Here is a 26,981-nt window from a genome sequence, read left to right as displayed (position 1 = left end):
ACCCCTTCATCAGGGATTTAAAAGCTCTTTGGACTGGAATAGCCTCTGAACTATTTATCAGCAGAAAAAAAGTTTAGTTTGCTGAAATTTGTCCAGATTAATATTTTTAATAGCTAATAGTACGATGTTTTTTGGACACTACAGTCATTGGTATCACATTATATTTGCTACCTCCAGGCTCTATATAGGGCTCCTCTATGTGTCCCTTGGCTTATGAAACCTGCCTAACCAGAGCAGATTTGACTTCAGCTATATTGGACACCAACAAAGATCTAGTGCCTCATAGTCCTATCATCTTGATTTAAAGTGGATGTAAAGCCACTCTCATCCTTTCTAAACTACTGCCATAGTGCTGATCTATAAGGATATACACGCCTCCTGCATGTGTCCTTACCTGTCAAATGTCTCCCCTCTGTCTGTTATAAGAACTGAAAAACTGCAGATTCTGTGGGTGGGTCTGTTGTCTGGAGCTCGGTGGGTGGAGTCGTGATGTCAGTAGACTCCCCGCCCTCCTCTACACTCCCCTTGTCAACATGCATTTCTTCCTGTGTATTCCTTACACTAAATTCTGCTATGATCACTAACATCCAGTCAAAATCCAGAAAAGTAACCACATGACTTCAGAAAAGGAGTGTGGGTGGGAATTAAAAAATAATGTCTGTCTCCAGGCTAGTGCATGAGATATGTAAATAACCTGTCACTCACAGCAAGGGGGCGGAACGGACTAAGGTTTTTCTCTGTAAGTCCGTTTTATTTCACTGAACAATAAAAGAGGATTGCTCAGAGCTGGATTAACTCTGTGTGGCAAGACTGGGCACAGATGATAGGAAATCTTGTACTGTACATTGTGACATCAAAAAAATGTTGTTGTTTTTTCGGGTTTCCATCCACTTTAAGTATACTGTCACAGTTGGTTATGCCAGGTGCCGCAGATAGAGGTTGCCACTGGCAGTGGGCTCCATCAAAATTTTGTTATAGGACCCTAAAGATCGTAAGTTACACCCATGGTTACAAGTACGGAGGCTCCAGAACAATACTTTTCTTTCAAAAGATATGACTGTTTTTGTAGTCAAAGAGAACTTAATAGATACACATAGGGCTAGATTCACGTACCTGGGCGCATCTTTTGGCCGGCGTAGCCCATCCCATTTGCACTACGCTGACGTAACATAGTGAGGCAAGGCCAGTATTCACAAAGCACTTTCTCCATAAGTTACGTCGGCGTAGCGAAAATGGGCCGGCGTAAGCCCGCCTAATTCAAATTAGGCAGGTAGTGGGCGTACTACATGTAAATTAACCGTGACCCCATGTAAATGAAGGGCCATTGGTACGGCGCATGCTCAGAATCACGTCGCAAATACTCCCTACGATACGACGGCTCAATGCGTACGACGTGAACCTAACTTACGCACAGCCCCATTCACGTACGACTTACGTAAACGACGTAAAATTTGACGGCAGTTCCGACGTCCATACCTTGCATGGGCTGCGCCACCTATAGACGTGTTTTGTCTTTACGCCGGCGTATGTCTTACGTAAACTGCGTAGCTTACTGCGAAGGGCGTACGTACGTTCGTGAATCAGCGTATCTTGCTCATTTACATATTTGATGCGTAAATCAACGTTAGCGACCAACGTAAATATGCACACAAGATATGACGGCGTAGGAGACTTACGTCGGTCGTATCTTGGCAACATTCAGGCGTAGCTCATTTTAAGAATGAGCGCATAGATACGACGGCGCATTTTCAGACTTAAGACGGCGTATCTACTGATACGTCGGCGTAAGTCTCTGTGAATCTGGCCCATAATACTTAGTGATGCTCGTCATTTCCCATCAAAAGCATGTTATTCTTGAGAATCTGAGTAAGGGTGTAGCTATTCAAAGTCATAATGAGTGAAAAAAAATAAAGTTAACAGGGAGACGATTTTTCTTCTTGTTTTTCAGATGAATTATTGGGCTGGCTGCTACTGTCCTGAACATTTTTGCAGCACAAAACAGCTGTGAGTGTCTCTTTAAAATGTTGGGATAGAAATCCATAAAGGACGGGGTAGACACAACTTTTCAAGTAAGGTATGAGGCTAATAATGTAGTAAGACCCTTCATTTATTCCCAGATCGCCAGTGGCCGACATCATTTCCAAGACATGTGTTGGAACCCAGAAGACAAAATAGACCAGCGTCAGAACTGAAACCAGGATGATGTTCTCTTTGATGGCTCCAGAACTTGATTCGGTTGCCTTGTGATTTCGGAACTTTACACCCGTTAGGATAAGAAAGATGCAGATCAACAACACAGGGAGCACAAAATCCAGGGCAAGCCTGTAAGATATGAAGGTCAAGTTCCAGAAGGCAAGAGGCTCTGGCCAATTAATCTGACAGTTGTAGTTGTCAATCAGGTCAGCATAAATAAAAAGAGGGATCCCAAGCAACAAGCAGACAATCCATAGAACGATGCTGATCACCACTGCCGCTATCTGTCCGAGTCTGTTTTTCCAAAACTCTGGGAAATACTGCTGAATGAAGACGTCAATAGACATGATGGCCAGGAAGTAGATATTGGTAAACGGAGTTAATGCTATTAAAGTCCAGAAGAGCTTGCACATAAATTGCCCCACGGGCCAGTAAGTACTGGCGATTTCCGAGGCAAAGAGCAGAAGGCATAACATGTGGAAGATATCACCTAGAGCCAGACTGAACACATATATGTTGGTTGGAGTCCACATCTTTCGAAAACGCAGAATCACGTAAAGGACCAAGGTATTCGCTACTAGGCCAAAGACAGAGACAAAAATGTAAGGGATGAATGATAGGGACTGCTCTCTGGAGACATCAGTTTCATTGAAATTAAAAATCTCGTAGAAGCTTATATTGTCATCTGGAATCATTTCGGTAGTATAGTCCATCTTTTCTTTCTAAAGAAGAACAAAAAAAATCATATTATTTTCTATAACTAAAGCATTTTATAGCCAAATTACAAAAAAGAACTTTTCAGATTTGGGTAGAGTGGGAAAGCATTAAAAGATCTGGGGTGTCAAAAATCCTTGCACCAGCCCTGCAGGTAAGTATAGTTACTTACCTGTCTTGGCACCTGCCCATTGAATTTTCGCTTCCTCAGAGCCGGTTCACACAGGGGCAGCACGACTCTTTGCGAAGCGTCTTGGACGCGACCCAAGCGCGCACCACAGCCCAACTTGGGCGACCCAGCTCGCGCCCCACGGCTGGGCTCTTAGGCTCCATTCACACCTAGGCAGACAAATTCGCGGCGTTTTGTCGCCGCAAATCGCGGTACAAATAGCGGTGTTTTGTACCGCGATTTGCAGCGACAAAACGCCGGTATTGTCCGCCTAGATGTGCCCCAGATTGACCCCCTCTATGGAGATGCTTCCCATCTCCTAGCCGAACGCCGAAAGCTTCCTGAAAAAAAGGTCCGGGACCTTTTTTCAGGCGGCAGGCGTCAGGCGTTCGGCGTGGAGATGTGAACCATCTCCATAGAGGGACATGTGTTCTCATCCCTCTGGCGGCAGCGGCGTAGCACTACAGGCGTTAAAACGCCTAGATGTGAATGGGGGCTTAAAGAGGACGTATATATACGTCCATGTGCCCAGCCGTGCCATTCTGTCGACGTATATGGTCGTGCGGCTGTCCTTAAGTGGTTAAAGATTTACTTGGCTGACATCCCTTCTGGCTCCTGATCCTGCTTGCTGTTCTACTACATTCTTCTCTGGCTCCGTGACGTTTGACTTGTCTGACTATCCGATCCAGTTAACTCTGGCTATGTTTTGACTATGTTTACTCTGTTTATCTTTTTATTATTATTATTATTATTAAACAAGTGTGATTTAACTGTACTTCTGTCTCGATCTGATTCATGGTTTCTGACAGAATAACATTGCAGATCCAAATTCAAAAGATTACCATCAGGATGAATTTTAGTGGATCCATTCATGACTACTAATGAATTTGGGAGAAAACACTGTGGGTCAGGGGAAGACTGACCATTCAGGCTCTCGTGTACTGCCCGAGGGCCCCATGCCACTAGGGGGCCCCATCAGGGTTGCCAGCCTCAGTTAAACCAGGGACAGTATGTAAAAATCTGTGTTCTTAAAAAAAATCCCAAGATTATAGCTGCCCCGCCTCTCCAGTACCTTTTCAGTGTGTGTATGTGTATTCTGTGTGTATGTATACTATGGGCCAGATTCAGGTAGGGAGCGCGTAACTGTGTGCGGGCGTAGCGTATCCTATTTACGCTACGCCTCTGCAACTTTGACAGGCAAGTGCATTATTCACAAAGCACTTGCTCCGTAAGTTGTGGCGGCGTAGCGTAAATTGGCCGGCGTAAGCCCGCCTAATTCAAATGTGTAAGATGTGGGCGTGTTTTATGTAAAATCATAGTGACCCCACGTAAATGACGCTTTTTACGAACGGCGCATGCGCCGTCCGTGAACGTATCCCAGTGCGCATGCTCCAAATGTACCCGCAAACAGTCAATGCTTTCGACGTGAACGTAAATTACGCACAGCCCTATTCGCGAACGACTTACGCAAACTACGTAATCAACGGAAAATTTCGACGCTGGCCCGACGTAAATACTTAACATTGGCTACGCCTCATATAGCAGGGGTAACTTTACGCCGGAAAAAGCCTTACGTAAACGGCGTATCTGTACTGCGACGGGCGAGCGTACGTTCGTGAATAGGCGTATCTAGCTGATTTACATATTCTAGGCGTAAATCAGCGTACACGCCCCTAGCGGCCAGCGTAAATATGCAGTTAAGATACGACGGCGTAGGAGACTTACGCCGGTCGTATCTTAGCAATATTTAAGCGTATCTCAGCTTGAGAATACGCTTAAATATACGACGGCGGGGATTCGGACTTACGGCGGCGTATCTACTGATACGCCTGTCGTAAGTCTACCTGAATCTGGCCCTGTGTGTGTATTTTGTGTGTCTGTGTGTGTATACTGTGTGTGTATACTGTGTATGTATACTGTATGTGTGTGTATGTGTATGTATACTGTGTGTGTATACTGTGTATGTATACTGTATGTGTGTGTATGTATACTGTATGTGTATGTGTGTGTGTATACTGTGTATGTATACTGTATGTGTATGTGTGTGTGTGTATACTGTGTATGTATACTGTGTGGCCCCATAATCTATTGCCTGGGGGCCCCATATTCTCCTATTGCCCGGGGGCCCCATTATCTCCTATTGCCCCGGGGCCCCATAACTTGTCAGTCCGCCCCTGCTGTGGGTATTTCACAATTCTGCTCATTTATAAAGGCTTGATTTATTTCACAATGTTCATTACTGTTTGCAGCACATTCATTTGTGACACAATTACTATGCCTCTGTATCATTGGCATACTTCATATACTTAGGTGTCAGATAAGCCCCTCCCTCTTCATTCATGCGCGTTCACACAGGTTTTGTAGTAGTATTGATAAGATAAGATGAGGACTCTCGGACCTGCAGAGCTCAGGTGATGTCCCAGTTTAGGACAATGACATTCCTGCTTTGCGTGGACACCAGGAAGCAGATGACTAGATAGTGACAATGGGTTGACTTATTGAGCGGCTCGTGTTACAGTTTGTTCCTGTTCCTAATCCAAATGCCTGATCAATAGCACTATACAGAGACCATGCATGGGAAAATATAGTGCTTGGAGAGTCAGTAAGCTGAAAGTTAGGAACCTGCTGATATGGGAGTACGGGAGCTGAGGCAATCGGGGGGTCAGATGTTACATGAAGCCATATGCCTAGTACACACAATCGTTTTTCCCGTCGGGAAAACTGCCGTGTTTTTCTTTTGGCCGGGAAAACGGTCCGTGTGTTTGCTCCGATGTGAAGCCCACACATGACCATTTTAAATAAAGTTTTTAAAAACGTTGGGTTTTTTTCATGCCGAAAAATGATCGTGTGTACGCGGCATTACAGCGTGATGAATGTGCTTACTCCATTACGAACGCTAGTTTTACCAGAACGAGCGCTCCCGTCTCATAACTTGCTTCTGAGCATGCGTGGGTTTTTCACGTCGTTAAAGCCCACACACGACCATTTTTTACAACTGGAAAAACGACATTGTTTACCCGCTTGCCGACCAGCCGCCGCAGTTGTACGGCGGCAGGTCGGGCTCTGCTGGGGGAGATCACGTAGCTATACGTCATCTCGCCGAGCAGCCAATAGGGGCGCGCGCGCTCCCCGCTCGCCCCTGATGACGGCGCGTGTGCCCGGCGGGCGCGATCACCACCGGGCACCTGCGATCGCTCGTTACAGAGCGAGAACCGGGAGCTGGGGGAGAAATGCCTGATTGTCTGTTCATACAATATATGAACAGCGATCAGTCGTTTCCCCAAGTCAGTCCACCCCCCCTTCAGTTAGAACACACCCAGGGAACATACTTAACCCCTTCCCTGCCCCCTAGTGTTAACCCCTTCCTTGCCAGTGGCATTTTTATAGTAATCAATGCATTTTTATAGCACTGATCGCTATAAAAATGCCAATGGTCCCAAAAATGTGTAAAAAGTGTCCGAAGTGTCCGGCATAATGTCGCAGTACCGATAAAAATCGCTGATCGCCGCCATTACTAGTAAAAAAAAATATTAATAAAAATGCCATAAAAATACCCCCAATTTTGTAAACGCTATAACTTTCGCGCAAACCAATCAATAAACGCTTATTGCGATTTTTTTTTTACGAAAAATATGTAGAAGAATACGTATCGGCCTAAACTGGAGAAAAATATGTTTTTTTATATATTTTTGGGGGATATTTATTATAGCAAAAAGTAAAAAATATTATTTTTTTTCAAAATTGTCGCTCTATTTTTGTTTATAGCGCATAAACTAAGCCTGCATTCACACCTGAGCGTAACGTTTTGCGGCGTTTTTTACCGCGATTTTGTACAGGTCCAGGGTCACCAATATAAAACGCCCAAATACGCTCAATTCGAGCGACAAAAAAGGGTCCAGAACTTGTTTGAGCTTCAGGCGTTCGGTGTCAGGCGTTTTGGAGTGGAGATGTGAACCATCTCCATAGAGAATAATGTATTTTTTCCCCTCTAGCGTTTTGGGGCGTCGCGCTTCAGGCGACAAAACGCTCAGGTGTGAATGCAGCCTTAAAACCGCAGAGGTGATCAAATACCACCAAGAGAAAGCTCTATTTGTGGGGGAAAAAAAGGACGTCAATTTTGTTTGGGAGCCACGTCGCACGACCGCGCAATTGTCAGTTAAAGCGACGCAGTGCCGAATCGCAAAAAGTGGCCTGTTCTTTGACCAGCAATATGGTCCGGGGCTGAAGTGGTTAAAACGTTGTGAAAAAATAGAGCATCTTCGAAAAAAAAAATTTGCCCGTCTTTCAGAACCTGAAAAATGCTCTGAAGCCCACACACAATCGTTTTTAATGCCATTAAAAAAAATCGTAGTTTTTTACAACGCGAAAAATGATCGTGTGTACGCGGCACGAGGGGTGAAACAAATCATCATGTAATTCACCGATCTGCAATCAAATGTTCGGTCGGAGATGACCTTTAAAGTACTGTAAATCGATTGTAGTTGATTGGAGAATCACATGGAAGAAAGTTCATGAAAGAATCAATTTTCTTTTTATAACTGTCACTAATGAAGGAATTTCATTCTGGCTCCGCTGACCAGGAAAATGTCTCTGGGGCAGGCTGCTGCTAGTGAGTGTCAGTAGATTCTCTTTGATGGGTATAAAACAGAAGCCGATTATACTGTCTGTGGTATGCAAGAACATATTGTATTAACTCAGCTGGTCTGTCTCCAGTTACATCCTTTGGAGGAGAATTCTATCGAAGGAGAAAAAATCTCAGGAATTAAATTTATGTAATAAAAACTGGTAGCGGAGTTTTCTGTATTCTGTTTAGCCGGCCACAGGAGGGTCAAAATTGGCCGGTTCAGCAGAAACCAGATGAATTTCAATCCATCTGTGGGCAGACTGGTTGTACCAAAGTCACTCTATCAATCAACTTCAGTGCAACCAGCCTGTCAAGTTTTTTTAGGCGTTCGTTGCCGGCAGCTATATAGTCGGCAGTGGTGATCATTGCATTCTAAGGCCCCGTTCACACCTAGGCGTATATACGCCTGTAGTGTGAACGCCGCTGCCGCCCCGACACGCCAGAGGGATGCTTTAGCATTGCCCTCTATGGAGATGGTTCACATCTCCACGCCGAACGCCGGACGCCTGAAAAAAGGTCCCGGACCTTTTTTTCAGGCGTCTTTCGGCGTTCGGCTAGGAGATGTGAACCATCTCCATAGAGGGGGTCACAGGCTGCATTCACAATCGCGGAGTTTTGTCGCCGCGAATCGCGGTACAAAACGCCGCTATTTGCCGCCGCAATTCGCGGGACAAAACGCCGCGATTCAGTACGCTATAGTGTGAATGCAGCCTAAGGCCTCGTACACACGGGAGGATTTATCCGCGGATACGGTCCACCGGACCGTATCCGCGGATAAATCCTCTCGAGGATTTCCGCGGATTTTGATCCGATGGAGTGTACTCACCATCGGATCGAAATCCGCGCCGAAATCCCATCGCGATGACGTGTCGCGCCGTCGCCGCGATGATGACGCGGCGACATGCGCGACGCTGTCATATAAGGAATTCCACGCATGCGTCGAATCATTACGACGCATGCGGGGGATCCCTTTGGACGGATTGATCCGGTGAGTCTGTACAGACCAGCGGATCAATCCGTTGGGATGGATTCCAGCGGATAGATTTGAAGACATGTCTTCAAATATTCGATCTGCTGGAAATCCATCGCATGGGAGAAAAATCCGCGGAAACAGATCCGCTGGAGTGTACACACCATAGAATCTATCCGCTGAAACCCATTCGCTGGGATTTTTCAGCGGATGGATTCTATCGTGTGTATGGGGCCTAAGGCTCCATTCACACCTAGGCGACAAAACGCCCGACGCCCAACGCTCGATACGCCGGAGGGGCGAATTTGCATTGATGTCTATGAGATGGTTCACATCTCACGCCGAACGCCGAAACGCCATACGCCTGCCGCCTGAAAACAAGTCCCGGACCCTTTTTTTCAGGCAGCATTGGCGTTCGGCCATAGACATCAATGCAATGTCTTGTTAAAAAACTAAAAATAAATTAAACAAATCGCGGCAAAATACGCCGCGTACGCGGCGTTACAGTGTGAATGCGGGCTAAGGCTGCATTCACACCTGAGCGTTTTGTCGCCTGAAGCGCGACGCTCAAATACGCTAGAGGGGAAAAAATACATTATTCCCTATGGAGATGGTTCACATCTGCACGCCAATACGCCTGACGCCGAACTGCGCATGCGCCGTCCCTAAATTTCCCGCGGTGCATTGCGCGAAATGACGTCGCAAGGACGTCATTGTTTTGACGTGGATGTAAATTACGTCCAGCCCGATTCACGGACGACTTACGCAAATGAAATTACATTTTTTAAATTATACGCGGGAACGACGGCCATACTTAACATTGAGTACGCCACCAGATAGCAGCTTTAACTATATGCCGAAAAAAGTCAACTAGAGATGACGTAAAAGAATGCGACGGCCGCTCGTACGTTCGTGGATCGTCGGAAATAGCTAATTTGCATACTCGACGCGGAAAACTACGGGAACGCCACCCAGCGGACGCAGAAGAATTGCATCTATGATCCGAAGGCGTACGAAGACGTACGCCAGTCGGATCTAACCCAGATGCCGTCGTATCTTGGTTTGAGGATTCAAAACAAAGATACGACGCGGGAAATTTGAAAGTACGCCGGCGTATCAGTAGATACGCCGGCGTACTCTCTTTGTGGATCTGCCCCACACTGTGCAGATTTCAGTTGGTTTCTTATGAACTAGATGAAATTCGCTTAGTAGGTGGTCCTGAAAAAAAAATCAAAGGAGCTGGGTGGACCACCAGCACAGTCAAAGTACAATGTCTGAGGGGAAGTTATCCATCCGCAGTGTTTTAGCATGGATGGAGAAATCTGCTAATTATTTTGGTTCAGCCCATAGACTAAACAAACAAAATTGACTAGATAATGGCCAGCTTAAGATGCTGGGACAAAGATCTAGGTGCTATGTAAGGTCTCTTTCAGATGGGCAGGAAAAATGGGGCTGTGGTTGAACCCCATTCCTTCCATCTTTCAAGCTGTAAAATAATATCCAGAAATCTGTGTTCACATGTCGTGGTTGCTGCATTTGGGTCCAGAATTTGACAATAAATTCAATAGCGAGAGAGAGCCTGGCCACTGCACACCTCGCCCAGCCCAAGCTAGCAGGTGTGAGCAGCTTCAGCTCGATTAATTATGACCACGTCCCCAACATGTTTCGCCCATGCCCGGGACTTAATCATGGAGAACGGGGCAATACATGTTGGGGACGTGGCCTGGATAATTCGAGCTTGAGGCTGCTTTTACCTGCTAACTACTTGGGCTGGGCGAGGTGTTCAGCGGCCAGGCTATCTCTCCACAGCCTGCACCCTTGCCGATCAACGGCATCCAACTCATCAGACTTTATAAATGAAAGAAGAAGAATTATGGACAGCCGCACTCCAATGGAATGTAAAAAAAGTTGTGCCTTTTGTTCTAGTAAAAAAAACACTACAAAAGCAAAAAAACAGCAAACAGTGGGGTAATAGAGCTGACACGTTTCACATTGATGAACAATGCTTAGTCATTACCCCACTGTTTGCTGTTTTTTTGCTTTTGTAGTGTTTTTTTACTAGAATAAAAGGCACAACTTTTTTTTTACATTCCATTGGAGTGCGGCTGTCCATAATTCTTCTTCTTTCATTTATGCTCTGTGCATTGCCTGCACCCATCGGGTTTTGAGCCATATATCCACCACTGAAGTGTACCCATCTGGAGCAGTGGTTTTCTTTTTCTATTGTCATCAGACTTTATAGCCTGAGTGGGGAGCCCTAAGCATTTATCGTGGGTCACAGTAAATTCAATGGGGCCACACTGCAACCACTTGCAGCGCATTTGATTGCGCCGTAATGGTGAAGCATTACAGAGTTAAATCCAGGCTTTTTTTCAGGGGGAACTCAGTTCCACCACGTCTGGCTCAGACCCTTGGGGGGGGGAGGGGGCTGCTCACCACAATCACTTGTAAACACAGAAGTCTGGTTTCTGTGTTTACAAGTGACAGCTCTGCACTCTGTGTGTAACCCCCTCCCCCCTGAACTCTGCACTCTGTATGTAATACAATCCTCTTATTTAAAGCGGAGCTCCACCCTAAAGTGGAACTCCCACTGATCGGAACCCTCCCCCCCTCCGGTGTCACATTTGACACCTTTCAGGGGGAGGGGGGTGCAGATACCTGTCTAAAGACAGGTATTTGCACCCACTTCTGGCCACACAGTCTCGGGCAGACTGCGGGCATGGCGTCAACCCCCCCCCCCCCCGTTGTGTTCTGGGAACACTCAGCTTCCAGTACACAGCAGGAGCCAATCAGCAGGCGTAGCGCGACTCGCGCATGCGCCGTAGGGAACCGAGCAGTGAAGGCGGAGCGCTTTACTTCCTGGTTCCCTCACCGAGGATGGCGGGGTGGGGGGCAGCAGAGTGACGAGCGATCGCTCGTCCTCTGCTGCGGACGGCGCTGGAATCCAGGACATTTGATGTGATTTAGAGGGTGTGTGTGGGTGGAGGGGCTTTGGGGGGGGTCGTGGTTGAGTTCCAGCACCTATTGTTTGAGAAAAAAAAGCCCTGGTTGAATCAAATAGTGGGAGGATGATAAAACACCTCTTCACCACCCCATTAGAGGGCACAGTGGGAGGATGATAAAACACCTCTTCACCACCCCATTAGAGGGCACCACAAGTCTGAAAGCCTTTATTCATATGCCCATGCACTGGAATTATGTGACAGACCAATGGTTGAAAAGAGATGACCCCGGACTTGGCAGCAGTGCCAGCAAAGTAAAAAGTGGGATTATAGACCTCTTATCGCTGGAGGACACACACTAGTAGAAGCATACATGCCCACACCTCATTACATGTAACTTTCACTGAATACTAGAAACTCAACTACGACTAAAAATTCACCAAAAACGATGGCACTGATTGCATCATAGTGAATCGCTTACAAGATTGGGATGTTTCTAAGTTAAGATCAATGAAAAAAAATAATACAGGAATGTATTATCCTTCTCTCTATCTCTCTCTCTATATCTCTCTCTCTATATATATCTCTCTATATATCTATCTCTATACAGTATAACTCTCTCTATATATCTCTCTCTATATATCTCTCTCTATATATCTCTCTCTATATCTCTCTCTCTATATATATCTCTCTATATATCTCTCTCTCTATATCTCTCTCTCTATATATCTCTCTCTATATATCTCTCTCTCTATATCTCTCTCTATATCTCTCTCTATATATCTCTCTATATATCTCTCTCTATATGTCTGTCTGTCTGTCTGTCTGTCTGTCTGTCTCTATCTAATTTTCAATTCATACAGAATATCTTCCCTCTCGTTCTAAGTCTTTCTTTCTTTCTTTCTTTCTTTCTTTCTTTCTTTCTTTCTTTCTTTCTTTCTTTCTTTCTTTCTTTCTTTCTTTCTTTCTTTCTTTCTTTCTTTCTTTCTTCCTACCTATCTATATGTTTATCTATCCAAATCCTACCATTAATATTACAGTAAAGTGGAGGTTCACCCTAAAAAATAATTTTTAACATTAGAGCCAGCATACTAAGTACATTTACTTTCGGCGGGTAATTTTTTTTTTTTTCTCCGTACTTACCTTTATATTCTGATTTTGCCCGGGGCTTCCGCGTTCTGATGACTCCGGGACTGGGCGTTCCTATCCCAGCCTCAGGGTTCCGATGACTCCGGGACTGGGCGTTCCTATCCCAGCCTCAGGGTTCCGATGACTCCGGGACTGGGCGTTCCTATCCCAGCCTCAGGGTTCCGATGACTGCGGGACTGGGCGTTCCTATCCTTCGGTTCGATGATTGACGGCTTGTGAAACAGGTGACCTGTCGCACAACGCGCGTCACCAGATTCCCGGAGATAGCCGAGCTGCGAGTCGGCACTATACGGCGCCTGCGCCCGCCGTGTAGAGCTGACTGCGCAGGCGCCGTATAGTGCCGACTCGCAGCTCGCCTATTTCCGGAAATCTGTTGACGCGCGTTGTGCGACAGGGGACCTGTTTCACAAGCCGTCAATCATCGAACGGAAGGATAGGAACGCCCAGTCCCGCAGTCATCGGAACCTGGAAGCCTTGGACAAAATCAGGATATAAAGGTATGTACGGAGAAAAAAAAAATGACCTCCCGAAAATAAATGTCCTTAGTATCATTAGTATGCTAGATCTAATTTAAAAAAAAAATTGGGGGGTGAACCCCTGCTTTAAAAAGTTTACAATCCATTTAGTGTTGCCCTTTAAAAAAAAAAAAAAAGTTTGTACCCCCTTGCCATCTTTGCCATCTACTGAAACAATCCAAGCAGGTAAGGATGACTTACATGACCCGGAAGCCTCCAATGGATAGAAGAAGTGGTGTCCAATGGTATAATAGGGTTGGGATCAGTCGGTAGAGAGAAGTACGAGGCTCCTGTGCCTCTTCCTCAGTGTTCAGGCAATCCCAGCCTTCTTCATTCATATGTTGGAGGCTTTCCTGGAAAAAGTCTTCCCACAGCAGGGATTGCCCCTCCTCAGCTAGAAGTCAGGGGTCTGGGAGGGGTTGTAGGAAGGAGCTGTTCATTGGAGTGAAGTTTTGTCAGGGTCTGATTGTTAAAGCCCCTGGAGTGGAAGCAATAGCGTTAACCCTATCAGTGTCACTGTGTCTGCGGCAGGTAATGGAGAAGGAGGATTGGGAGAGACAATAACTTTCTAGGAGACCGGCCGGTTCAAGACGAAAAAAAAGTTTTACGCAGATTTTTTCCACTGAATTTTTTTAAGCCATTTTTTTTTCCATGAATGCCTTTTTTTCACATCTGTTTTTTTCCCACTGCGTGTTAATTAAACAATTGTGTACATGCAATTTTTTTTAAAAGTGTTACTAAACCCAGGAGCCTGCATTCATTATATCTGGTCTCCCTCAGTACTTGTGATGAGCCGAACACCCCCCCCCCCAGAACCTTCGAACGGACCGACCGTTCGCACGAACATTTAGAACCCCATTGACGTCTATGGGACTCGAACGTTCGAATTCAAAAGTGCTAATTTTCAAGCCTAATATGCAAGTTATTATCGTAAAACATCTTTGAGAACCCGGGTCTTGCCCCAGGGAACATGTATCAATGGAAAAAAAGTTTTAAAAACGGTCGTTTTTTCTGGAGCAGAGATTTTAATGATGCTTAAAGTGAAAAAATAAAAATTACTTTAAATATCGTACCTGCTGGGTATCTATAGTATGCCTGTGAAGTGGCACGTGTTTAGAACTGTCCCTGCACAAAATGAGATTACTATAAGAAAAAAGTAATTTAAAACTTCTTGCGGCTTTAATGTAATGTCTGGTCCCTGCAATATGGATGAAAATCACTGAGAAAAATAGCACAGACACAGACAGTACACACACCCTGGCTTTGGCCAATTATGGCTCTCTGTTTTTTGCAAGCTGTGATTGGCCAAGCATGCGGGTCATAGTGCATGCTTGGCCAATCATCAGCCAGCAATGCACTGCGATGGCGCAGTGAATTATGGACTGTGAAACGTAACTCGATTTTGGCGCGAACGGCCCAAAACGTTCGTAATTCGACGAACGATCGAACATACGATGTTCGAATCGAACATGGAAATGCAATTATTTTAGTAAATATAAACGGCTAAATATCAGTGGTGCTTACTCATTTTGGGCACAGGCAGCGCCAACAACCCCCCCCAGTGGGAGACACCGGCAGTGCCAACAACCCCCCCGCAGGAGACACAGACAGAGCCAACAACCCCCCCAGCGGGAGACACAGACAGAGCCAACAACCCCCCCATGAGAGACACAGGCAGCACCAACAACCCCCCCAGCGGGAGACACAGACAAAGCCAACAACCCCCCCCCCCCGTGGCACACACAGTCAGCGCAAACAACCCCCCCAGCGGGAGACACAGGCAGCACCAACAACCCCCCCCCCCGCATCTGGAACGAGGCAAAACGCATCAGAACGCACATGTTCTCATTAGAGATAAAGAAAAAAAAGAGGGTAAAATTTCACTTGAAAGCATCACAAATGTATCAAAAACGTGCATGCAGAAACGCATTTGCAACGCAGAAATGATGGTGTGAACTGGCCCTGAGCCTTTGTTCATATGTTTACATATGTGTTGAATAACATGTTACCGTGCGTTAGGGCAACTCATTCTTTTTGAATGGGCTGATAGCTCACCTTAACCCATTGTCTGCTACAGGAAGGATCCTATACAGATCAGCCCTGCACTGTGAGCTTTGTATAAGGCACGCTCTGGTGTGCATGGACTTGGGGTGGTGCAATGCGCTATTCATTTTTTCAACTTTATTTAAATAAAAAAGAAATAAATTGAATGTATTGGCTGTGCTGGAGTGTACTGACATGCAGTAACGTGTGTAATGCTGCATTCACACCTATTGAAGATGCGCAGAAAATCGTGCCGCGTTTGTGCGTGTTCTCTTGCTATGTGCATAGGGCTGCCCATTCATTTCTTTGGGCTGCCCTACGTGTGACAAACATGTCAAAGTGTCTCATGAAACTTTTTGGCCTCTCGCTCACAGGGCGTTAAAAAAATGAGCTGCAAAACCACTAATAGTGAATTTAAAAATAAATGTTCCTTTACAACGCTTTCAGGTAACCTGCAGTAAAACGCACATTTTACTGTGTATTACTGTAATGCAATGCATGAGCGTGAATAGACACTTAGGGCCAGATTCAGAGAGAATGGCGTAAGTTTAGGGGGGCGTAGCGCATCTCATATACGCTACACCGCCGTAACTTAGAGAGGCGAGTACCGTATTCACAAAGAACTTGCACCCTAAGTTACGGCGGCGTAGCGTAAATGGGCCGGCGTAACCCCGCGTAATTCAAAGTAGGCTGGTAGGGGGCGTGTTGTATGGTAATGAATCGTGACCCCACGTAAATGACGCGCCTTACGAACAGCGCATGCGCACGCGTGCTCAGTATCACGTCGAATTTTCTCCGTAAATTACGCCGGCTGAATGTTTAGTCGACGTGAACGTAACCTACGCCCATCCCCATTCACGTACGACTTACGCAAACAACGTAAAATACGGCGCTGTTCCGACGTTTCCGACGTCCATACCTTAACATGACTTACCCCTGCTTTATGAGGGGTAAAGTTACGCCGGTCGTACGCCTTACGTAAACAGCGTATTTTAATACGCCGGGCGCAAGTACGTTCGTGAATCGGCGTATCTAGCTCATTTGCATATTCGACGCGTAAATATATACGGAAGTGCCCCTAGCGGCCAGCGTAAATATGCACCCTAAGATACGACGGTATAAGAGACTTACGCTGCTCGTATCTTAGCCGAATTTATGCGTAACTGATTCTAAGAATCAGCCGCATAGATACGACAGCTCTCATTCGGACTTACGACGGCGTACATGGCGCTACACTGTCGTAAGTCCTTTGAGAATCTGGGCTGTAATGCGCCGCTCTCACCTGCCAATCACTGTTCTTCGCACGGCTTTATTAGAAAAAGCCCCTATTCCTTAGTAAATAGATTATGTGCCCCTTAGGAGTTAACAAACACTGAACCACAAAATAAATATACAGGAGCACCATGCGCTGATAGACATCGTACTGTTTTTGCAGATGTTATAGTCTGATGATCCAGCCAATCGCCTGGTGTCGGTGAAATCACAAACATATGCTGCCCTCAATGTGTCCTCATGACCCGGGGGTCACCCGTTTTGCGTGTGATTGGGAGATGTCCCTGAGCTCCTAATGTTTCCTTTATTAAGTCTGATTCTTTTCCAAGATGTTCCCTTCTCGTGTGTTCTGGAATTCCATAATACACCAGTGAGACCTGCTCAGATTTCTACTACGCTCAGCAAAACTTAGAGAAACAATGGAAGGGCGAGACCAAGCCTTGAAGAACACCGGTCATGGTCAACCATAGTCAGGCATTAACATTTATAATACTGAATACAGTAATCTCCGGTACAGGTTGTAGGACGGCTCCACGATCATTCTAGAAATATAGATTCAATATACCATATTTGCCGGCGTATAAGACGACTGGGCGTATAAGACGACCCCCTAATTTTCCAGCCAAAATGTTGGTTTTGGGATATACTCACTGTATAAGACTACCCCCTTCCTACTAGTCATGCCTCGCCTCACGGTGCCACCATTACATGCCAGACTGTGCCACTACATGCCAGACTGTGCCCCATTACATGCCAGACTGTGCCCCATTACATGCCAGACTCGCTGCGCCCTTACCTTATCCTAAGACATTCAGAATCGCGGCTGTATGTTTTTTCAAAAGCCGCGCCTCCTACGTCTTCTGTTCCGTGATAGGCGGAACACTCAGCTTCCCAGGAGGCACTGTGTTCAGTGTTCGCCTATCACGGAGGCCCTCTCGTCCGAGGACGAGAGGGCCTCCGTGATAGGCGGACACTAAACACAGGACGAGAGGGCCTCCGTGATAGGCGGACACTGAACACAGTGCCTCCTGGGAAGCTGAGTGTTCCGCCTATCACGGAACAGAAGACGTAGGAGGCGCGGCTTTTGAAAAAAACGTACAGCCGCGATTCTGCATGTCTTAGGATAAGGTAAGGTTAGGTTACCGGCGTATAAGACGACCCCCGACTTTTAAGAAGATTTTAAGGGGTTAGAAAGTCGTCTTATATGCCGGAAAATACGGTACTGACCAAAGCTCCCCTCATAAATGATACCGTGCAGGTCATCAGATTCTTCATTACAACATAACTTTATTTACCAAAAAGTCCTACTGTAACATAACCAGCATGTAGGCAAGGGCAGTCTATACTCCCCACTGTATGTGGCGCTCAACTGAAGCGGCAATGGAAAAGGGGAAAAAAGTCATGAGGGACTTGGTTCCTCTATGATTTCCTGTGGTTTCCAGGGTAACAGCTATACAACCAGACACTGGCACCAGGACACCCTTGTGACCTCAGTGGCCATCTTGGGCCAGGGCAGTGTTTATTTAAAAGACTGGCTCTCAAGTTTTGGCACACAGCTGAAAGTTGTGAGTGATCAGAGAAGGGAGAGGTTCCCTGTTTGTCAGGGAAAGTGTGTAGAGGTAGGGAAAGGTCCCAGAAGAGCAGGGACTAGGTGTATCTCCACTTCAGAAAGTCAACTCTTTGGGTATGGACCAGTCAGGCCGCATTCCCAGTCCTCGTTGCAGAAGCTGTCAGCATTAATTTCAAGATACCGCTCCTAATCGGACACCTATCTGCCCCAGGGTCCATCGATGCGGGGGAACAAAGCCCCACTCATCTGCCCCTCCTCTCCACGGCATCACTACTGTGGCCTCCCGGCAGTGGCTTCACAGCCGGGCACGCACTGTGCATGGTCGAGCCGCTCTGCGCACTGTGATTGGCCGAGCAATCATTTGGGACCTGTGACGTGCCCCAGATGATTGCAGAGAGAGAGAGGGGTGAGAGGTGACCTTCCTTCCGGCACCGCGTTGCCCAGGGAGGAAGTGGGAGCTAAAACCCTCTAAAAAGAGGGTTTCCGACCCCCCCCCCCCCCCAAAAAAAATTGACATGCCAAATGTGGCATGTCAGGGGGTCACCTACCCTTAAAGCGAAAGTTCAGTTTTTGGGGGGAACTCCGCTTTAAAGGATCTGCTACTGAGGGTTTGGTGTTAGCTACCGCAGCATACCTTCAGAGGTTTAGTGGCTGGCTCTGACTCTCAGTGGAGAAAGCTGTCAATCAGGCAGCAGGTGGATCCCAAAAATATTGTCAGAAGTCTTCTTGTGTCTGGAGCAATAGCCCAATATCAGCTGACTCTAGGTCACAGGGGACCAAAAGCAATTGTAAAAAAAATAAAAAATAAACTTTGGCCCTACTTCTCTTTTTAGAAGAGTTTTAAACCCTGATGTAGGGGGAGGTTTCGGGCCTCTGAAATGCATTGGTTGTTTTATTGTAAACCATTAAAACTATATGGACTCAATTACGAATCTGGAGCTTCTTCTTTTTTTATTCTTTTTTTTTTCAGCCAAAAAATGAACATGGGGCAGTAAAAAAAACACAAGAACACCACAAGAACTAACATTGCCACAAAATTATAACAGCACATAACATCTAAGCTAGTACATAAACGGCTGCTAGGCCAACTATTAAATGAACCATTGGCAACTACTGAGATCAATGCACATTGTAGGATGTTACTTGGAAATCCCCTTTACATTTCTAAAACTATTTTATATTTTCCAAATTGAAAAATGGAAAACACTGAGATATCAGTCCCTAGGACCATACTTAGGTATTTAAAATACAGAAAAAAGACAGCAGAATTTTTTTTTAAATAAATAAAGAGGAAGTGGGGGTGGGGACCATCCCCAAAAATCCTAATCTTCCTCCGGTGTTCCATTAGGCTGTGAGGCTAACCACATCTGATCCCTATAGTAAAAGTTTGGAGTCCAGATCTTCCAGTACTTGACCTCTTGTTCTTTTAAAGCAGTGGTTCTCAACCTGGGGGTCGAATGATGATTTGCCAGGGGTCACCAAATCATTGGCCGTTCCTGAAGCCCGCACCGCTCTCCCAGGACTTTTTTCGGACACCCAGCAGGGTTGTCCCTGGAGCCTGTTGCCGCCCATTCAGTTGAAAGCTTGGCTGGGGGGCAGAGACTAGAGGCCAGCTGACTGGTGAAGAATGTGACGTGGGAGGGTTTGGAGGAGACCCTATCTCTTGATTTCGGCATAGGTGTCACTGCTACGAGACACCACAAAGCCAGAGACACAGTGAGAAACATTACCTGTGATTATAGTTACCATTAAAAGTCCCCTCTACAGTTCTCAGATCAGCAGATGACCTTGATCAATAGCCCCCAAGTTGGCTGATCAGAACTCTCCCCAGCACTGCCACTCATCCCATCCCCCCCCACCCCACCACCAAGAAGTAAGAGAAGGAATAAAAATAAAGAATACATGGAAGGGAGAGGAAAAGTGGGCGAGGAACAAAGAAAAAGGGAGATAAAGAATAAGAGAAAGAACAAGAAACACGGCTAGAGAGAGGGAAGGGGAAAACAAAACAAATTATGATAGAGAGAGAGATAAAAAGGGAAAGAAAGGAGAACATAGAGAAAGAGTGGTACACCCTAAGGGCCCGTACACACGAGGAGACATGTCTGATGAAAACAGTCCGCGGACTGTTTTCATCGGACATGTCTCCTGGGAGCTTTTGGTCTGATGTGTGTACACACCACCAGACCAAAATCCCAGCGGACAGAGAACGCGGTGACGTAGAAGACACCGACGTTCTCAAACATGGAAGTGCAATGCTTCCACGCATGCGTCGAATCAATTCGACGCATGCGCGGGATTTCGGGACGCTGGTTACACGTCATAACCAGCAGACATGTCCGATTAGGTGTACTAACCATCAGACATGTCCGACGGACATGTTTCCAGCGGACAAGTTTCTAAGCATACTAAGAAACTTTTGTCCGCTGGAAAACGGTCCGGTGGAAAAATGTCCAGTTTGGACCAGTTTCCGCAGACATGTTCGACCGTGTGTACAGGGCCTAAGATGTACCATAAGGGGTTTTAATACTGTACAAGTTGAAGGGGCTCCTGGAGCCCTAAATGTCCATGGGATAGGGGCGCAAATCGCTTGTCTTGCCTTGGGTGCTGACAACCCATTCTACAATTTTTTTTACTGTTAGGGGTCCCCACAATTTGGGAAATTGTATCAAGGGGTCACAAGAAAGGTTGAGAACCACTGTTTTAAAGTCATGGTAAGGTTTTCCATGACCTAAATATCTGCTGTTCTGGTACACCAATGGGCAACAGTAGGAGGGCGTGTACTCTTCCACAAAGCTGGAATACAATCTTTGGCTGCTGTAAGTAATTGAATTGAATGATAGAGGAGTGTCGTTTAGTAGAAAAGCCGCAGGATTTTTATCGAGTGAACCACCTGTCAGCATCTTAATCGTAGAACCTACATCAGTCCAAAAACTATTTCATTTCCATCAGTCCCAGAAGATATGCAAGAGCGTTCCCACAGATTCTCCACAGGGCCAACGCGTCTCGGAAACCTGAGGATAAATCCTATGTCCCTTAGCTGTAGTTCTCTACCACTGTGTGAGACGCTTATAACCTCCTTCCTGATATCTGCTTGCCAGAGAGGCTTTTTTTTGCGCAAAAAGTATAATTTTGTCTTTCTGAGGTTGGGAGAAGGTTATCTGCAGGTCACTTTCCCATTGTTGTAAAAAGTCAAGTCGGCCATGTCAACCTGATTAGTAAGCAAAGCATAGAAATGGAAGAGGGAGTGAGGGGGTTGAGACACGTTCTAAGCAGATCTGTTCGAGAGGAGTAAGTTGCCGTAGGCTTTGATGTTCCTCAGGTAATGAATGTATTTACATACTCAATTGTGCCCTACGTAAGAAGTCTAAATCAGTGTGGAAGCGGGCCCCTAGTTCTCAGTTGGACATACGTTTATTAGCTGCCATAAGGTGTAAACATCTGAACATGTTCTTCCACAGCGTCGCAAATTTCGAGTCTGTCAGGCCTGCCAAGAATGTATAGGAGGTCCCCAACATTGGGGCAAGGGGACTCAGAAAGAAGTGGCCCCAATTGTGGGGTGTAGAGTAATTGCCTTAGGACAGTGGTTCTCAACCTTTCTAGTGCTGTGACCCCTTGATAACATTTCCCAAGTTGTGGAGACCCCTGAAGCCCTGTACGATCGGTTTGTCCGATGAAAACAGACCGATGGACTGTTTTCATCGGTCAAACAGAATGTGTGTGGGCCCCATCGGTTTGTTTTCCATCGGTGAAAAAAAAATAGAACATGTTTTAAATTTTTCCTATGAATAAAAAAACTATAGAAAAATCTGATCGTCTGTGTGGAAGTCCATCGGTAAAAAATCCATGCATGCTCAGAATCAAGTCGACGCATGCTCAGAAGCATTGAACTTAATCTTTCTCAGCACGTCGTAGTGTTTTACGTCACCGCGTTTGGACATGGTCGAATTTTTGACCGATGGTGTGTAGGCAAGACTGATGAAAGTCAGCTTCATCGGATATCCAATGAAAAAATCCATCGGATTAGATTCCATCAGATATCCGATCGTGTGTACAGGGCATAACAGTAAAATTATTTTCGTAGCGTGGGTTGTCAAGACAAGAAAGACAACCCATGGACATTTAGCGTTCCCTGAGTCCCTCCCACTTCACATTTCTCACCAGTTAGCTGACCTCTAGTCTTTGCTCGCCAGCCATGCCATGAACTGAATGGGTGGCTGCGAAGAGGCTGAGTGGGCAGCCATGGGCTCCAGGAACAGTCCAGCTGGGAGGCCACAGGCTCCAGGGACAGCCCTGCTCGACAGCCGCATAAAGACTGGGAGAGCGGTGCGGGCTTCAGGAACACCCCAGGATTTGGTGACCCCTGGCAAATCATCATTCGACCCCCGAGGGGGTCCCGACCCCCAGGTTGAGAACCACTGCCTTAGGACAAGTTTGCATAATGGGACAAAGGTAAACCTGCGAAAACAGAATCCACTGTCACTTGTTCAAGGTCTATCCACAGTTTAGGTTCGGACATTACACACCACTCCATTATTCTGGTATGGTGAGAGGCCTCATAGTATCTTACATGATCTGTAAAGCCTATACCCCGCCAAACCTCAGTGGTCTGTCCGCCCAGACGAATCGGGTGATCCTCGTCCGTAACTCTGCCAAAAAGTTCAGTGGAAGCCTAACTGGCAGTGTCTGAAAGAGATATATTAGTCTCGGCATGCCCAAACCAAGTAAAAGTTTCCCTATCCCAGCGCTGGAGGTCAACTTTAAGCTTACGGAGCAAAGACAAAACTGGAGCTTCAGATGTAGCCAAATCTCCGGATCACAGCAGTAAGCAATTTCAACAAATCCAAAATAAATTTGAACGAAAACAACAAATTCATTTGCATTCATTTGTTTCATTCGGAGGACATGAGGCGTTAATTTGGCCCTTTTGTTATTGTTTGAAGCATCCAAAAAAACACAACAACCTAGCAAATGATCCGAATTGATTCAGATCCATTTGTTTTTATTCTAGTGAGAAAAGCGTGAATAGTCTAATAAGATTCTTTTTGTATTGGGATTGAATTTGAGAGAACGTTTGTTTCATTTGTATGTGTGCGGCCCAACAAACAAAGTCAGCTGGGAATGAACAAATGAATTCAACTTAATAACATACAGTAACGAATGAATACGTATTATTTGTGAATTATTCATTTAATTTGGATTAAAGCGGGACGGTAGTCTTTTTGCATTAACATTTTTCATTATTATAACAAAATGCAATACATATAAAATGTAATCATATTGCAATAAATACCCACTTGCCAACCACAATATGTATATTTATGTTGTGGCTTGCAAGTGGTTTACTGGGGTTATGGCTGAAGCTTAACCATAACCCTGGTATTTATTTCTTCAGTAGACAATTGGCTTTCTCATCCTCATCCTCCTACCACTTGCTGGTGCTTCTCAGACTTACCGTCTTTACTGGCATGCCTGGGAAATGATCTGATACTATAGAGATTACCAAACACCAGATCGTCATGATGTCACTACCGGGCTAAGATAAAAGTAAACAAGTTTTTTTTTTCTAAAGCGAACAATCAATTTTTTGAAAAATTTTTCTTTTAATGGTAGAGGAGAGATTTGGGGTCCTTTCGACCTCAGATGGCTCCATAAAGAGGTCCCGCCCCCCTTCCCGTTCTCTCTGATGCAGCCCAAATTGCAGTATCAGCGTATAACACACACACACACTATTTGGTGAAAAAGTGAGTGTTCTACACCAAAAAATACAGTATTTATTGTGTTTTTTTGCATTAAAATTCATTAAAGTGTATTTTTTTCAAACAAATCGCGCCTGAAAAACCGCTGCTTAACTAAATACCATGTGACATAAATTGCAACAATTGCCATTTTTTTTTCTACGGTCTCTGCAAAAAAAAAAGAAATAGGGGTTCTAAATAATTTTCTAGTAAAAAATAAAAAATTTTTTTACTTGTAAACAAAAAGTGCCAGAAAAGACGTGGGACTAGATTCAGATAGAATGGTCTATCTATCCGCCCGGCGTAACGTATCTCAGATACGTTACGCCGCCGTAATTTAGGGCGCAAGTTCTGTATTCAGAAACAACGTATCTGTGTCGGCGTAAGCCCGCCTAATTCAAATGTGGATGATGTGGGAGTGTTTTATGTATATTAACTGTGACCCCGCGTATTTGAAGTATTTTACGAACGTGAACGTAAATTACGTCCAGCCCTATTCCAGCCCTATTCGCAAACGACGCGGGAACGACGGCCACACTTAACATAGGATACGTCTCATATAGCAGGGGTAACTATACGCCAAAAAAAGCCTAACGTAAACGACGTAAAAAAATGCACCGGCCGGACGTACGTTTCTGAATCGGCGTATCTAGCTCATTTGCATATTCCTCACGTAAATATACGGAAGCGCCACCTAGCGGCCAGCGTAAATATGCAACCTAAGATACGACAGTGTAAGACACTTACACCAGTCGGATCTTAGGGAAATCTATGCGTAACTGATTCTATGAATCAGGCGCATAGATACGACGGCCCGCACTCAGAGATACGACGGCGTATCAGGAGATACGCCGTCGTATCTCGTTTCTGAATCCGGGCCGTGGTCTTTTAAGTGGATACAGTAAGGTATAAAAGTGAAATAAGATAATTGCTACTTATTGTGTTTGGGTTGGATGAAGGTTGATCCATCAGAATCTCTGAATCATTACATAAGGAATGAATCCGAAATACATTTTGTTCCATTCGTTACTTTCGGATGCACGTGACTCCAATTGATATCATTCCATTCCTCTTTGTGGCTTGGATGAGCTGGGATGACACAAAATTCACAAGTGATCTCCCAAAATAACGAATTAACACAATACAATGAATATAGCCAATCTCCCAAAATAACAAAAGAACTTCTGTAAATACAAATCAATTTGGAACAATGTATATATAGGGCCAGATTCAGAAAGACTTACGCCGACGTATCTTCTTATACGCCGCGTAAGTCGTATCTATGCGCCGTATTCTTGAAACCAGATACGCCTGAATTCTGGCTCCATCCGACTGACGTAAGTCTCCTACGCCGTCGTATCTTGGGTGCATATTTACGCTGGCCGCTAGGGGCGCTTCCATTTATTTACTCGTCGAATATGCAAATGACCAAGATACGCCGATTCACGAACGTACTTGCGCCTGTCGCAATACGCCGTTTACGTAAGGCGTACGTCCGGCGTAAAGTTAAACCACCAAATAGCTGGTCTAAGTGATGTTAGGGTATGGACGTCGGAACTGCCGTTGTATTTTACGTCGTTTACGTAAGTCGTACGTGAATGGGGCTGGGCGTAGGTTACGTTCACGTCGTTGCCATTGAGCCGTCGTATCTTAGGGCGTGAATTTGACGTGATTCTGAGCATGCGCGTGCATGCGTTGTTTATTCGGCGCTTCATTTACATGGGGTCACGATTCATTTTAATACAACATGCCCACTACCTGCCTACTTTGAATTAGGCGGGCTTACGCCGGCCCATTTACGCTATAACGCCATAACTTACGGAGCAAGTGCTTTGTGAATACTGGCCTTGCCTCTCTATGTTACGTCGGCGTAGCGCAAATGAGATGCGCTACGCCAGCCAAAAGATGCGCCCTCTACGTGAATCTGGGCCATAATGTTCTCTCCCAAAATAATTTAAATGTTCCAAAAATTAATAATTCAAAGATACCGATTATGATGATTATGATGAAACAAAATTAATAACTTAACAAATGAAACCAAAACGAACCAATAAAAATGTATTCCGTTGTGCACAGACTGTAAGCTCTAATGAGCAGGGCTCTCGGATTCCTCTTGTAATTGTACTGTCTGCCCTCATGTTGTTATGTGCTGTGCAAACTGTTGGCGCTGTATAAATCCTGTATAATGATAGTAATATACACAGCAACTGAACAAATACTAATAAGTTAGACTAAAAGGAAGAACAAGTCTCTTTCTAAATCAATTCAAAGCACAGTAGAGCCTTCTCATAGCAGACAGCCTCAATGGGCCCTTAGGTAAGACACATTTTTGGGCCCCACCCGGCACCTGCTGGCCAAGTAAAAGCATTTATTCACCATGTAATAATTTGAAGCTATAAGTGAACCATGTCCGGTGGAAGGTGGTCCCATTACTTATCTGACCCACATCTAGAATTAATTGGCCCCTAAGTCCCAGAGGGCCCTTGGGCAGCTGAACAGTCTCCACAAATGGTATGTCTGCTATGTCTGACTACAGAGCGCTTAGCTTACGGAGAATACATATTATAGCGCAGTAAAACAAATAGGCAGCACACCACTAATGAGCCTCCAAGTTTTAATGAGGTCGGCCTCATTAAATCTTTGAGGCTCATTTGTGGTGTGCTGGGTATTTATTTCGCTGTGCCCTGTCTGCCTGCTTCACTTCTATTGTAATTTCAAAAAATAAGGGATTTCTTCCTCAATTCAGGGTAGTGGGCAGAACCATGCCAGTAATTACTTTTTGCCCCTGCGGCATTACAGCATGGTATTTTTATAGCCGAAAACTCCAATCTGCATACAGTGGTGGTGCTCCAAGACTTAAGACTCCAAACTTAGATCGTGAAACCCAGGCTTCTCTAGGGTTTGGGGGGGGGGATAATGGGAATGGATAGCCAAACCGGCTATGATGAGTTGGGCTAAAAAGAACCAAACGCCCTCCGGAAGCAGTGCAATGCACAGTAGAACCGTTAAAAACAGAAAGTAATTCCTTCACAAGTCCAAAAAAAAGGGTTCATTCTTCATTTTAGGAATGCAAGCTGCACCATTA

The 26,981-nt window shown here is 45.4% G+C and overlaps 1 protein-coding gene across 1 annotated transcript; it reads right to left on the bottom strand.

Annotated features, from left to right (window-relative positions):
* Positions 1–1,863: 1,863 nt before the first annotated feature.
* On the bottom strand, positions 1,864–13,780 carry LOC120943244 (somatostatin receptor type 5-like). Its single transcript, XM_040356444.1, has 2 exons — positions 13,478–13,780; positions 1,864–2,915 (listed from the first exon to the last, which is right to left on the bottom strand). The coding sequence occupies exon 2, from the start codon at positions 2,904–2,906 to the stop codon at positions 1,914–1,916; it is 993 nt and encodes a 330-aa protein (XP_040212378.1). The 5' UTR covers positions 2,907–2,915; positions 13,478–13,780; the 3' UTR covers positions 1,864–1,913.
* Between the last annotated feature and the right edge of the window lie 13,201 nt (positions 13,781–26,981).

The sequence above is a fragment of the Rana temporaria genome, chromosome 6, assembly GCF_905171775.1.
Source record: "Rana temporaria chromosome 6, aRanTem1.1, whole genome shotgun sequence".
Taxonomy (NCBI): domain Eukaryota; kingdom Metazoa; phylum Chordata; class Amphibia; order Anura; family Ranidae; genus Rana; species Rana temporaria.
This window is presented reverse-complemented; position numbering and strand designations above follow the sequence as displayed.

What these genes read in the sequence shown, in the direction of transcription:
- LOC120943244 (XM_040356444.1), bottom strand. Translation starts at nt 2,906, where the DNA reads ATGGACTATACTACCGAAATGATTCCAGATGACAATATAAGCTTCTAC.